Source organism: Myotis nattereri, assembly GCF_964212035.1.
Source record: "Myotis nattereri genome assembly, chromosome: 10".
Classification (NCBI taxonomy): Eukaryota; Metazoa; Chordata; class Mammalia; order Chiroptera; family Vespertilionidae; genus Myotis; species Myotis nattereri.
Window position 1 is genome coordinate 27,037,210 of NC_138085.1, and position 14,598 is coordinate 27,051,807.

The 14,598-nt window shown below is 42.7% G+C and overlaps 1 protein-coding gene across 2 annotated transcripts in view; it reads left to right on the plus strand.

The window, feature by feature from the left end:
- LOC308525828 (ral-GDS-related protein-like) overlaps positions 1–14,598 on the plus strand; it is a 39,509-nt gene that overhangs the window by 2,245 nt on the left and 22,666 nt on the right. Inside the window, exons 2-3 of one of the 2 annotated variants that reach the window (XM_081100677.1) lie at positions 1,139–1,262; positions 2,579–3,961. The exons of the other annotated variant lie outside the window; for it this stretch is intronic. Coding sequence (XP_080956803.1) covers positions 1,142–1,262; positions 2,579–3,894 — 1,437 coding nt within the window. The 5' untranslated portion in view covers positions 1,139–1,141 and the 3' untranslated portion in view covers positions 3,895–3,961. Of the gene's footprint in view, positions 1–1,138; positions 1,263–2,578; positions 3,962–14,598 lie in introns of those variants that run through there. 2 annotated transcript variants of the gene reach the window in all.

The window sequence follows — 14,598 nt, forward strand, 5'->3', positions numbered from 1 at the left end:
TTAGAATTCGCTGGACGCCCATGCTGAGTAATGAGTAAGAGATCAAGGAGATGACTATAGGGGCTGTGCCTGTGGGAATGCAGGTGTGAGAGAGGTGTGGTAGAAAGAGTGATGTGAATTTGCAGATGAAAGGTGAATTCATGGACACAGGGATCTGACATTGACATAAGAGAATGAAGTGTGTGTCCATTTTTGGTGATGTCTGGATGACATGACATGGGAATTTTGGGGTCATTTCTGTAAAGAGGGGATGTTGTTGTGCTACATGCCAGATTCATAGCTTAGATGCCAAATATGTGCCCACCTGCCTTTTGTCAGCCTGAGGGCTGACACAGTGATCAACAGGAATGAGAGGGCATACATCAGTGTCACCTGGCTTGAAAATTCCACTGGCATGGAGAAGGGAAAAGGGGAAGACAGTAATATATTACAGAAGTGGTGAGTTAGAATTTTGGAAAAGAAGCTGATTAGAAAACAACCTGTCCTGGAATGGGTTCACCCTGAGAGAGAGGCCCGTGCCTTGGAAAGCATCGCGGTAAAAAAGGAAGGGAGGGAGGGAGGGAGGGAGGGAGGGAGGGAGGGAGGGAGGGAGGGAACCTGTCCTCCTCGTGGCATATTTGTAATACTTTTGAATTTGTCCCTCTGAGAATGAAGCTGTGGGATAGAAGTGGGGTTCAAATAATTATATGCAGCAGGTACTACAAAGTGAGGGCCTTAGCACCCTGGGATTAGGGTAGGAAGGTTGAAATGTGATGCCATGTTTTTTGGTGACTTGGAGAGAAAACCTGGGGGACCACAAAAGGATTGCCAGCCCAAACCAGTGTCAAATCACTCAGATTACCTTTATGGCCAACATCTCTCCCAGCCTATGTTTGTGAAACCCACTGTATTGACGAGAGGCAGTGTGGCCTACATGTCAGGCTTAGAGCTCAGGTATCATCAATGTGTTCATCTTCCCTTATTGTTGGTGGAAGGCACAGTATCAATAGGAATATAAGGAGAGAGTGATTTTGATGGGACCTAGGCCTGGCATGTTCTCTGATTGGGGAGTAGAGGGAGCAGATGGATGGGGAGTATGACGAATGTAAAATCCTAGGAGAGAAGCTGACCATGGACTGAACTGTCCCTATTATGACAGGATATGAACTTTGAAGACTTGGCTGTTGCCTTCTCTCAGGAGGAGTGGAATCTTCTTGATGAGGATCAGAGACTTCTGTACTGTGAAGAGATGCTAGAAGTTTTTGCACTTGTATCATCTGTAGGTAAGACCTTCACATCTCTGCTAGTGTCCTAAAGTGATGTCCTCTCTTCCTTAATTCTCCTTGTAGCTTTCTTTCTCCCACAGCCAGACCATGGGTTCTGCTAATTTCCCCCACTGTCTTGTCAAATGTGCTCTGGCTGCCAGTGCTGAGCTGTGTGGAGAGCCCTGAGCAATGGACTCTATGAACATTCCTAACACAAATTGCTTCAGAAAGTGCAGGAAGTGTCTGGGAGTCAGGGGTCTTATAGGGAGCCTAATGGTTCCCACCTGCTTTTCTTCTCCCTGAGAGGGTGACCATATCCAGACCCATGGCTTCCATTTGTACCCCTTCCTCTAGCTAAAGTTTCTTTGTGACTGTCTGTGCCTGGTTATGTTCTTCACTTACATGAACCATGGCTGTTCCTGTAAGACCCTCCTTCAACTGTTGTTTGTAATCTTCCCTTCTCTGAATACTATTGGTGAACCAAATAGTTCTGGGCCAGTGCAGGCTGCTCACCTCTGTTGTCTTTCATTAATACTCAGAATATTTACTTTTTATGTACTTATACAGTGGAAGGTACAGGGAGAACCCTGATTTGTTCCACAGGGTGAACTTGCAAGATGTTCTCAGAGGAGGCCTGGTTCTGTTGAGTGCCAGTTGAGGGAAGGTATGACATAAGGGTTGTGTACAGATGATAATCGGGAACCTGCTCACTTCCAACAGTCGTTAGGTGAAAGTGCCATTGGCAACACCTCATTTCTACCTTTTTTTTTTTTTGCTGTACTTGACAATTTGCTGACTTGTCATTTCCTCTATGGCTTGCTGGCTTTGACTAACTGCATCTTTGTGGTCTTTTTGCATCACCTGATCCTCTGCACAGCTCTTTCTGTAGTATCCTCAGACATTGACCTGCACATGTGTTATGAGGTGCACATACATGCGTTAGTGCCCCTCAAACACTGGTTACACATTTGTGTAATTTTACTTGGAATGAGACATAACCAACCTCCTACACAGCTGCCCATATAACCAGCTGACTAGCCATGCTGAGCACTGTTAGTAGAAGAATGAGATGGAGATCCTGCTTCTCTTCCATCGTAGTGCTTCCCAGATAGTGCTTGCCATCTTTGTGTCACATTTCTGGTGAGGTCTTTCCTGTTTTGTGATATTCAGAGGCCCAAAGCTTCACAGCAGCCTCTTATTAATCCTTCCAGCGTGTCTCTTATTTTTAGACAATTGCATGGAACCAGCATATTATGTGTAACACCCTTTTGAAATGTTACTTCCCCCTGTCACTACAGTCAACATTCAGTTCCTCACCATTTCTCTGTTTTCAGGGTGTTGGCATAAAATGGATGAGAAGGAGGTGCCTCCTGAGCAGAGTGTATCTGTAGGAGAGTCACAGGTCGGGGTTTCTAAGACAGCTCCGGCAACCCAGAAGACCTACCTGTGTAAGTGGTGCTTCTCAGTTTTAAAAGATATTTTGCACCTGACAGAGTTACAAGCAGCATACTGTGAGCAGAAAGCCTTCTTCAGTGACACATCTGTAAAAGACTTCTTTTTAAGTGCAAACTGTCACCAGCAGCAAAAAGATGCCAGTGGAGAGAAGCCCTGGAGAGAAGATACGGACGGGGCCTCGTTTGTGTCCAGGTGCAGCTTCTATTTAACATGGGTGCCTTCAACCAGTAGGGAGGTTGGCAAAGACTTGCCAGCCATCTCAGATATTCTCCAACACCAGGCCACTGTTAGCACTGAGGAGCCACACAGTAGCAGTGAGTTTTCCCATGAATTTCTCGGTGGAAAAAGTCATCACCAATGTGTTGAATGTGAAAAAGCTGCCAACATCTACCAGAAGGTTGTTCAGCATCTGGGAGTCTGCTCTGGAGAAGTGAATTATGAGTGTAACAAATGTGGGCAAGGTTTTAGACAAATGTTTAACCTCATTCAGCATAAGGGAGTTCACAATGGACAAAAGCCCTATGAGTGTAGTGATTGTTGGAAGTTCTTCAGAAATAAGTCTAATCTCATTCAACACCAAAGAGTTCATACTGGAGAAAAGCCATATGAGTGTAGTGATTGTGGGAAGATCTTCAGCCAAAGTTCTACGCTCAGTCAACACAAAAGAGTTCACACTGGAGAGAAGTCTTATGAGTGTACTTACTGTGGAAAGGCCTTCCGTGAAAAGTCTCACCTCATTAAACACTACAAAGTTCACACTGGGGAAAAGCCCTATGAGTGTACTTATTGTGGAAAGGCCTTTCGTGAAAGGTCTCACCTCATTAAACACTGCAGAGTTCACACTGGAGAAAAGCCCTATGAGTGTAGTGCCTGTGGGAAGTCCTTCCGTCAAAGATCTACCCTCACGAAACACCTCAGAGTTCACACTGGAGAAAAGCCCTATGTGTGTAGTGACTGTGGGAAGTCCTTCCGTCAAAGATCTACCCTCACGAAACACCTCAGAGTTCACACTGGAGAAAAACCCTATGAGTGTAGTGACTGTAGGAAGTCTTTCAATCAAAGGTCTCACCTCATTAAACACTGCCGAGTTCACACTAGAGAAAAGCCCTATGAGTGTAGTGAATGTGGAAAATCTTTTAGCCGCAAACCTAGCATAGTTAGACACCTGAGAGTTCATTCTGGAGAAAAGCCTTAAATGTGCAAGGAGTGTTTTATTTTTGTCACTCAGAATAGCAGTACTGAAAGAGACTCTTTGATACCCATTTGCCAAAATATAAACCTCTTTTAATGAAAAATACCCTCTGATAGGTTACCCATAATTTTTAGTTACAAGGTACAAGTGAGGCTTTAAGGAGCTTCATTATACTTGTAACCTACCCAGGCCTACTACCCAATTGATGTCACTGTGTGTACTTGTGGCTGAATTAATTTCACCTCTACCACCTGGCTCACTTATGCAGTGTGCATCAGTTACAACCCCTGTTTGCTCAGGGAAAATGAATTATGTCTTATCACTTCTAATGATGAAATTAAGAAAACTATCTCTTGGCAGGATCTTCATTCCATTCTCTGACTAGGGAATTGACCAGACCCAGAGTTCATCCAGAACACCAATCCTCAGCTAACAAATGCTAGCTCTTTCAGGAACATTGTGCTTCTCACATCATGCTGTGATGAATTGTTTTAGGTTCTAATTCACCAACCTGCAAACTGCTTGCTGTATACTGGTCTGGTTTATGATCCTTTAGTAAAGGTGTTTTTTTTCTTTTGTAACTTAAATTTTATGATTCTGTTCACTCCCTGGGGTGATTTGAAAGCACAATTGTAAACACAGAGCATGTAGATATTATGGGGATCCCAAACTTTCTGTGCTTTGGAAGGCACAACATGATGACAGAAAATCACTTGGTCCAATGTTGGCTTATTCTGCATTGCTGCCCATGACCTTGAAAGAAAGACTTCATGACTTTGTGGTTCTAAGTTGCAGTCTGTTGCCTCGATTGTTGGGGAGGTCAGTGGTCACCCAGAAGAGAAGGCCTTTGCTGTGCTTCTGTGAACAATGTGAATTATATTATCTGTGCACAGTATGTATTACAGAAGTCTCAGCAATCTTAAGGGGAAGTCCTCTCCATGTACTAAAAAGGAGCCATGTAGGAAATTTCTTAGGCTGGTGTCATTTGTTGTAAGACTCTGAGGTGAAACTAATATTGGTACAAACTCTATTTTCATAGTGATGGGAGAGACTGTAATAAATTAGATGAAAAATGCCTCTTCTGAATGCAAATCCACAAATGATCCACGGTCTGTGGTTTGTGTGATCTTTGTGTAAAGACATTCTCAGGACCTCCATAACTGTTTCCTGTAGCTGAAGTCATTGACAGAGAAAATGATCCAGTGGTTTTGTAGATTCCCCTGGCCTCTGTAGGATGTTCACCTCAAGGTTTTCTCAACAGGCAAGAGCTCCAAGCCAGAGAAAGGATAGTCCTGTAATCAGTCCCAGGATGTGTCTTAGTGACCAGTCAGCATTCCTGTTGGTTCCGAGGGCAGAAGTCTTTGCTGCTGCCAGTATTTGCTGCCACTGAGGCAAGGCCGTTCCTCCCAGGAAATGAAAACTGACATGCAACTAAGGACACTTTTCTAACTGTGCTATTTGGTGAGCCTTGACATAGGGATAAATCTGTGAAACCATCTCATGTGAAATAAATTTATCTGTCACTCTTAAACAGGGTAGGATTTTTTTTTTTTTTTACAGGAGGTCTATTTTCTTGATTTTTAAAAAATATATTGTTATTGATTTCAGAGAGGGAGAAGGAGAGAGGGATAGAAACATCAATGTTGAGAGAGCTCACAACCTGGGCATGTGCCATGACCAGGAACCGTGACCTTGTGGTTCATAGGTTGACATTCTTTATTCTTATAAAGAAAATGCTTATGAAACCCCATAAATCCTATTCTAGCCTTCCATCATTACCTACCAGCATGGTGGTTCTTGTTTCTATCTCTCCCCAGTTACATTAGTGGGTTAACTTAAAATCCCAGATATGTCTGGTCATGCCCTGATAGCTCAGGTGGTCAGAGCATCATCTCAATAATGCCAAGATTGCAGATTCCGTCTCTGCTCGGGGCACATGCAAAAATCAACCAAGTAATGTATAAAATTATGTTAACAACAAATTGATCTTTCACTCTCCCCATTTTTCTTTCTCTAAAATCAATATCTTTGTTTTATTCACCCAGTCAGTCCACACACGTGAACACCAGCGTAGCCCAGGGACCACATGGTAACCAGTACCCAGGGTTCTCATGAGGGCAGAGCATGAAATGACCAAGAGAACAGGAGGGGAGGTGCCTCTGCTGTCGATGTAGCAGGTGGGGGACCAAGGCCGAGCTGCACAAACACCCATAGGGGATGATGGCATCATTGTGCTTCCTGGAACTAACACCAAAGCAGCCAGGAGAAGCTCTGGGCTTGGACAAGCCCCTTGTGGTCTCTGCACCTTCCATGCAGATGACTGAGGAGCCCAGATTCCTCTCCGGTGTCAGGGCTGGGAGCAACAGTGGCAGCTGGGCAGGTGGGAGTGGGCAGGAAAAAGCCCAGAGCAGTTGCCAGGGGGAGTTGGTGCTGGGGTCATGTATGTGGCTCTGAGGCCCTCACTAGTCCAAGGCCAGGCTGGTGGCCACTCTTACTTTTGGGGGGTTGTGACCTGGGAATCAATGTGTGCTTCACAAAAACTTGTGACCCAGGCAGTCACAACCTAGTCCACTGTAGTGAGTGGTCTGACCATTGACTTCCCCCGGGAGGGGAGGAGCAGTGTCTGCATAGGCTGAATATCTGCCCAGCAGGAGGGGTTGCTGGCTACTGAGCCACCTGGTCCTCTGGTGGGTTTGAAGTGTCTTGAAGTTTAGCAACTAAAGGAAGTTATAGAGATTTATCAATCTAATAAGAGAAAACGGCTCTGAATTTTTCTTAATAGTAAACGTCCACCCAGTGTGGCTCAATGGTAGGAGTGTCAGCCCACACGCCTGAAAAGTGTCGAATTAGATTTCAGGTCAAGGGCATGTAACCGGGTTGCAGTTTCCATCCTCCGCTCCCATTGGGGCTCATGTGGAAGGCATCCAGTTGAGGTGTCTCTCTCACATTGATCTCTCTCTCTCCACCCCTCCACTCTCTCTAAAAATCATGGAAAAACATCCTCAGGTAAGAATTAACAAGAAAAAAAAGAAGCAGAAGCCACCTTGCTGCCCTGAAGTGGGGCCTCTGCCTGCTCGGCCCACCTCTCCTCCCTCATTCCTGCCATTGCCTGGGGTGTTCCCACTGCTGTGGGCACAGTATGTCCTTCTCCCAGGGCTGGCCAGGGCTCTTCTGTCTCCTCCACCCAGAGGTCTCCCCAGCCTGCTTTTCTCCATCCCTCAGGCACCTGGCCCACTGCAACTGAACCTTCTGTATCTCGGAGTCGCCCCCTGATCTCCGGGCCCTCAGATCAGTTCACCTTTGGAAAGTCCTGCTTCCACCCAGCCCACAGGCATCCCTGAGCCCTACTGGCATTGTCTGAGTCTCTGTTTTTTGCATTTGGGGGGTAATTTCCACTTTGATTTGATTAAAAATTAATCCACCCTTCCCCCAGCTCAGGAGGGACCACTGATTCTCCAGGAAATGTGCTGTGTTTTTTTCAATGCTGAGAACATTCTGCATTAGAAGCGATTCTGAAAAACCGGAGGCTTGGGCTCAACATGATACCACATTGGGTGGATGCATTGTAGGTGGTATCCTCCCCCCAAGTTGGACCTGTAGAAAGCAGACCCCCGCTCCTGTAGTGGGGTGATGGACCGTGGACTGGGTTAATCTAAGTGGAAGATATAAGAGTGTAATTCATACTATTCTTTCAACCTTCTTGTATGCTTCAAATTTCCACATAGAAAGTTACAGTTTAATTTACATGTTCCCTATCAATAACACATATGTCCTCATAATTACCATAAATTGGAAATAGCATAATAGAGCAATAAAATTATGTGCAATCATATATACCTGTAGACACTAAAAATAAATTTTAAGAATTCAAATAAGATATGAAAGCATTATAAATAAAAAATCAAATATCTGACATGTTTCATAGTTGCCTTACCTGATTTTTGGCTATGTAGACAAAAACAAGGAAACTAATATTAAATAATCCTTACTCAAATATCAGTAGTCTGTGTTTAACCAACTCTGTCTTCAGAGTTAAGTTTTTATTTTTAGTTTTTGGTTAATCCTCATGGAAGGATAATTTTTCCATTGATTTTTCAGAGAAAATGGAATGGAGGGGGAGAGACAAAAACATCGATGTGAGAGAGACACATTGATTGGTTGCCTCCCACATGCACCCCAACTGAAGCCAGGGATAGAGCTTGAAACCCAGGTACGTGCTGTTGACTGGAATTGAACTTGAGACCCTTCAGTCAGTGGGTGAATGCTCTAACCACTGAGCAACAAGCTAGGGCCAGGGTTAAATGTTTTGGCCATCAGACTCCACCTTCAAAACAGAGCTTACACACTTTCGAGTATGGAAAATGCCTGAGTCCTTCACTTATCCATAAGGGGCAGAATTAAAGGTAGCTCTCCATAGTCTCAGACTTTTCAAGCTGTACTTGGTTACTCTCCTCCCAAATTGTCCCCATTCCCACATAGAAGACAGTTAAGTTCAGATCCTCCCATGAGGAGTTAGTAAAACTCACTTTTGTTTTACTTCTACTTGAAATAATGTGATATTTATAATAAACCTGAAGTTATGGTATCCCTAACCACAATGTAAGACTTCTGTTTCACATGACAACTCACTAAAATTTCATTGTTTTTGTTTTATTCCTAACTGTTGTTTCTAACAATCCTGACTAACCAGACGCTGAGAAGTTTGTTCAAATACTATATTTAAAAAGCTGCTTTTCGATTATTCACAGTCCACTTCTTGGTGGTAAAAGAGGAATGTGTACTCTTGGTGTAACCAAGGCTAAGCTTTAAGAAGTTTTCTTTGCCAAAAGATGCCCCAACTTGTACATCTGATGCCATGTTATCTTCCAAGTCTAACAATATTAATAGTTGCAGGTAAGGCTCAGTATGTTATTCCTAGAATTAGTACAATGGGGAAATGATCACTTTTAGGAGTCAGGTACATTTTTTTCCCAAGAATGGCAAACTGTGAAGAGCTTCTGGAAGGTAGCTCAGCAGAGCCCATGTCAAAAATAGCCTTGAAACATAATTTATTGGCGATTTATCACTAAAGTACAACCCTTTGGGACATATTACACAAATATCCAGGCTGAAACCGGTTTGGCTCAGTGGATAGAGCGTCGGCTTGTGGACTGAAAGGTCCCTGGTTCGATTCCGGTCAAGGGCATGTACCTGGGTTGCGGGCACATCCCCAGTAGGAGATGTGCAGGAGGCAGCTGATCAATGTTTCTCTCTCATCGATGTTTCTGACTCTCTATCTCTCTCTCCCTTCCTCGCTTTAAAAAATCAATAAAATATATTAAAAAAAAAACAAAAAACAAATATCCAGGATGCTACTTTAGATCTTTGGTCTTGGGACAGTTCCCTGTTGCATACCACATTAGTTCTTCTAATATATCTACTGTGTAGTCCAGGGGTCCTCAAACTACGGCCCGCAGGCCACATGCAAATACAAATATTGTATTTGTTCCTGTTTTGTTTTTTTACTTCAAAATAAGATATGTGCAGTGTGCATAGGAATTTGTTCATAGGTTTTTTTTAAAAAAACTATAGTCCAGCCCTCCAACCGTCTGAGGGACAGTGAACTGGCCCCCTGTTTAAAAAGTTTGAGGATCCCTGGTGTAGTCTATAAAAGCTATTGGCTGTTATGCAGTTTTCTTTTAAGATAAGCTAGTCATAATTTAGTGATTGTCTGATAACTAATCATAATCCAAAGATTACCATCAATTATATTTACTTTTTTAGTGGTAACTCTGCAGATCTGAACTGCATTTCCACCATTTACATTTCTTTAGGCAACAAATAAAAATAAATACTTCCATAGCTGTGTTGCTTTCCTTTTTATGATGTTATATTTCTGATACAGAAAACATTTAACAAACATATACTAACCATGTAGAATAAACAGTGATCATATCTTACCATCTTTCTTCATATTTTCACTTTTTAAGAAATAAAGAAATGCCCTGACAAGAAGTTTGCTTGTTGGATCCCCAGTTGGGGCCCATAAAGGAGGCAGCCAATAGATGTTTCTCACATAGATGTTTCTCTCTCTCTCTCTCTCTCTCTCTCTCTCTCTCTCTCTCTCTCATCAATAAACATACCTTTGGGTAAGGATTTTTTTTAAAAAAGAATAAGTAAACAGCAGTAATAAAGAAATAATACAATACAATAATAGTCTATATCATTCCTCGGTTTCATTTCTCATTACTTTTCCATTATGAATTTTCTAATCATTCTCCCAATTTAGTTTTTAATCCTTTATTATATATGCATATATCAATCAACCATATGTAGTATTATTTCATCTTTCTATATTTATATACATGTATCATATTTTAGGTAATTTTCGGTTCATTTTATCTTGTTCTTTATTGATTTTAACTGCAGTGTAATATTGATTCATATAAGTATTTCAGAATTATGTTTGTATTCCTTTATTCATGAAAATGTACCATATTTTGTTCATTTTAAGATGTGTAATATATCACATTTAAGATCTCTGAAATCCAGATAGCATGCTAATAATGATGAGCATGATCTTCGACTTCTCTGGGGAGGACAAAGGTCAGTAAACTGTTTTTAACCCTCACCCTAGGATACTTTTTCATTGATTTTTAGAGAGAGTGGAAGAGAGAGGGAAAGACAGAGAGAAATATCGATGTGAGAGAAACACATCATTGGTTTCCTCCTGCACATGCCCTGACCAGGGCCGGGGCCGGGGAGGAGCCTGCAACCAAGGTAAGTGCCCTTAACTAGAATGGAACACAGGACCCTTTGGTCCGCAGGCTGATGCTCTATCCACTGAGCCAAACCGGCAAGGGTAAACTTCTTATATAAAGGGTTTTATTGTAAATAGATTTGGTTCTATAAATAATATCATCACAGCCATAACTACTCAACTCTGCCATTGTAGCATGAAAGTAGCCAAAGACAACATATAAATGAAGGTCCATGTCTGTGTGCTACTCAAACTTTAATTATGGACGCTGAAATTTTAATTTCATATTATATGTATTGCAAAATATTCTTTTGATTATTTTCCAATTTTAAAAAATGAATAAACTTATTCTTATCTCATGGGCCAGATAAAGGGCCAGATTTCACCCACCCACCATAATTTGCTGACACCTGGTATATAGATAATAAAATGACATGCCCTCCTTTATAACATCTGTCAGTTCCCCTAGATTTTATCTCCCCTTTTCCTCCTTCCATGTACATCTATCAGATACTGATTCCCCAGGATTTTCCTCCTTCTCTTCTATTAATGTTCTCATTCCCCTCTTATGACACCCGCTAATTCTTCCCCAGTATTTCCCCACATTCCTTCCCTTCTCCTGTCTTGCGACACCTGGTGGCTCTCCAATATTGTCACAAGCTGTCTAAGAGCAAGAAGCTCAGCAATATTCACTCCTGCCAGCTTCACTCTCCCACTGTGGGTGCTTCTGGTCTCTGCTGCCTGCTTAGTCAGGACTGAAAATTGGAGCTGGAACAAAGGATCTCATCTGAGTGAGGTCCCTGCATCCGGACAGACTCATCCTTCAAGTGAATATGAGGACAGTGACAGAGTCATCCCTATAATGTGAAAAAATGCCATCTAGGTTCAGAATTTTAATACTTCAGAAAGCCTAATATGTCCGTTTTATGTATAATTAGTGAACATGCTTCTCCTATTATCCGCATCTCTGGCTGTAAGATTTATGAGTAGAAAAACCTTAATATGTTAACACATATGGTCAATGGACTCATGGTGATAAAATCAGCCCTTGCCCATTGTTACTGATAAGGAGATATGGTCAGAATTAGAACTTGGATTCATTATTTATTCATGCAAGTAATCTACAGAAGGCATGTGTTGGTATGACTAAATATCTACAAACTATAACAGGATAAATTAATAACATATTTTACATGGAAATAATATACCTCTTAATGTAAAATATTTAATAAAATAAAGTCAAAAGTCAAAAGCTCTGATGTTCCATGATGATGGGCAAACCAGTGGTGTAATGAAAAATTCTGGCTCTTGTCACTGAGTCGGCCCAAATGCAGAAGTGTCCTGTTTTGACGTTTTCCTGCAGGGGGTGGACTGTTAATAAACAAATGGTGGAAAGAATGAAATAACCAACACTAATGAGGGAAGAAGGAGGGCCTGGTAGAAAGGAGCACAGGGGAGAGGAACGCCCGGCCCCCCCTCCTCCGCCCCCCCCCCCGGCCGCGCCCCCCCCCCCCCCCCGACACACACACAAACGGTACTGCGCAAAGTCCCCACCAGGTGGCGCTGCAGCGGCAAATGCACCTCCAGCAGGCCTCCCCAATGACGCCAGGTGCACCCCTGCTGCGGAGGGGACGAGCCTGGGGGGTCGGGCGAGGCCTGTGACCCACCCGGCTTCCTGGTTCCCGCAGCTGAGCCCGCCCCCATCAGCCAGTGTCGCGGGCAGCGGAACCCTTGGGGGTCAAGGCTCGCTCCTGTGGAAGCCGCCACTGCCACCAGAGCGTCTGCCCTGTCCCCGCCATCACCAACCATGCTGGCGCTCATCTCTGGCCTGTGAGCTGGTTCCGCTCCCTTTTCTGGGAGGAGGAGATGGAGCTGATGTCCTGGGGCTGCAGTTCTGGGACAAGCCCACCTTCCTCACTGTCCTCACGGTGAGTGCCCACCTGCTCACCCGCCTGGGCGGCCTCCCTCCATGCCACCCAGGAGGGGGAGGGGAGGGGGGGGGTTTGAACCTGCCAGTCCCTAGCAGGGGCCAGACTAGGACAGTTACTAAAAAAATGTTTAATAGAGTCTACCAAAATGTTATAGGAAAAGTTTCATAGACATTTGTGTATTTTTGAGATGAGGAGTAGTATAAAAGTTTGTTTACATTTTTTGTGAAGTGTTGAAACCACAAAGGTTAATCCAAGGAAAAGTTTATTACTGCTGAGAATTAGGGAAAGGAGACATTTGGGAAGATTGTAGAAATCTGAGCCTGGAATTATTGTTTTAAGAGTTTGTAGAAACCTTAATTAATTTTACCCTCATCTATAGATGCAGCTAGGAGAGCCAGAAAGGTTAAGTGAAATTCCTAATTAATAGCAGAGATAAAATGAGAATCCAGGCCCAGGGCACTTCCTACCTTTCCTGTCAGCCTCTGTAGATCCAGTTGAGGAAGAACCATAGAGCTGTGACTTAGGACACCTTAATCCTTTAAAAATGTTTTTTATGTGCAAATATGCTCCTCTTATGGGTCTAGACAGCATGATTTTGGGATAACAATGGCAAAAACAGTTTTTAAAGAAAATTTGCTGTGGCTCATGTGTAAAGATTATCAAATCTGAACCTTTACTGTAGACATCAGCCTTCCAGTGAGGAATTCTTCCAATACAGCCTGAGCTGTGGACCTGAGGCATCCTGTCCAGGGGCCTCTCTTCAGGGTTTCTTACCCTCCCCACCCCCTGCCCCATCCCCAGCCCTGCCCCCAGCCCCTGTCCCGCCCCCAGCCCCTGCCCCTGCCCCATTACTTTTCCAAGCAGACCCAGCCTCTCCAAAGCCCAGGGCTCTCACCAGGAAGCTGTTTGGGCGCAATAATGCGTTTTAAAGCACCGACCCAGGACATTTCACAACTCAAAGAACTTTTTAAGTTTCTCAAAGGTAAGTGGATGGTCACTGGACATGGATACAAAGTGCATTTTACACCTATCAAAACAGTTACTTAAATGGTATTTTCAGAAGATTTTTTTTCTCATTATCAACATAATACAGGGTCCTTAGTAGAATAGTATACAGTAAAAGAAACCACTTCTCTCCACCATCCAAGGTTAACCACTGTCAGCACCTCTAAGTATTTCCTTTTGTCGTTTGTGAATGGAGATGTACAAATGCCTTAAGTTTTCAGGTGATACATTTATTATGTGTGTATCCTGATTTGTTTCCTTTTAGTTATGGTGTATGCATTTTTCTACGTCTAACACACTTCTTTTCCATTTCTTAAGGCACTCTTTATTTTTTCCAGTTTTGTTGAGAAGTAATTGACATACTCCGCTGTCTAATTTTAAGGCAGACAGATGATGGTTTGATTTATGTACATTGTAAAATGATTAGCACATTGGGTTCAACTAACATCCATCTAAGATGTTACAAAATTAAAATTTCTAATGGAGTAATTTGAGTTAAATTTCTCTTCAAAGTCAAAACCGCAGTTCTTACATTCTATCTTGCTATATTTTTAAGGTTACACTATTTCTTAAATTAGATATTGGATCTTATGTTTGGATCCAATTTCATAGTTTGCCCAGTTTTATATACTAGAATAACTTTCTTATTTTATTTCCTAAAATAAATTTTTTTAAAATTAGAAAGTCTACAATACTTTAGTGTTCATTTAAAAATCAACTTTAAGAATTCTGTATTTTTAAAAAATTACATTACTGTCAAGAATAATTGTAGGTTTCCAGTCTCTAAAAGGTGACATTTCTAATAAGGTTAAAATGTTCCTGAGTGAGACCTGTGTGTAGTCAGCGGTGGGCTGACTTCCAAGACACATCTGTGAAGGTGGAGATTATTTATCTTTTAATTTGAGGTCATTTTGTCTGGCCGGTCCTATGCCCATAGGCCTGCAGCGGTGTCACTCACAGAGTGACCAGTGTGTGGAGTAGGCATCTGGCAGAGGGGGCAGAGGCAGCAACCTCAGAGGAGTGGACGGCTTT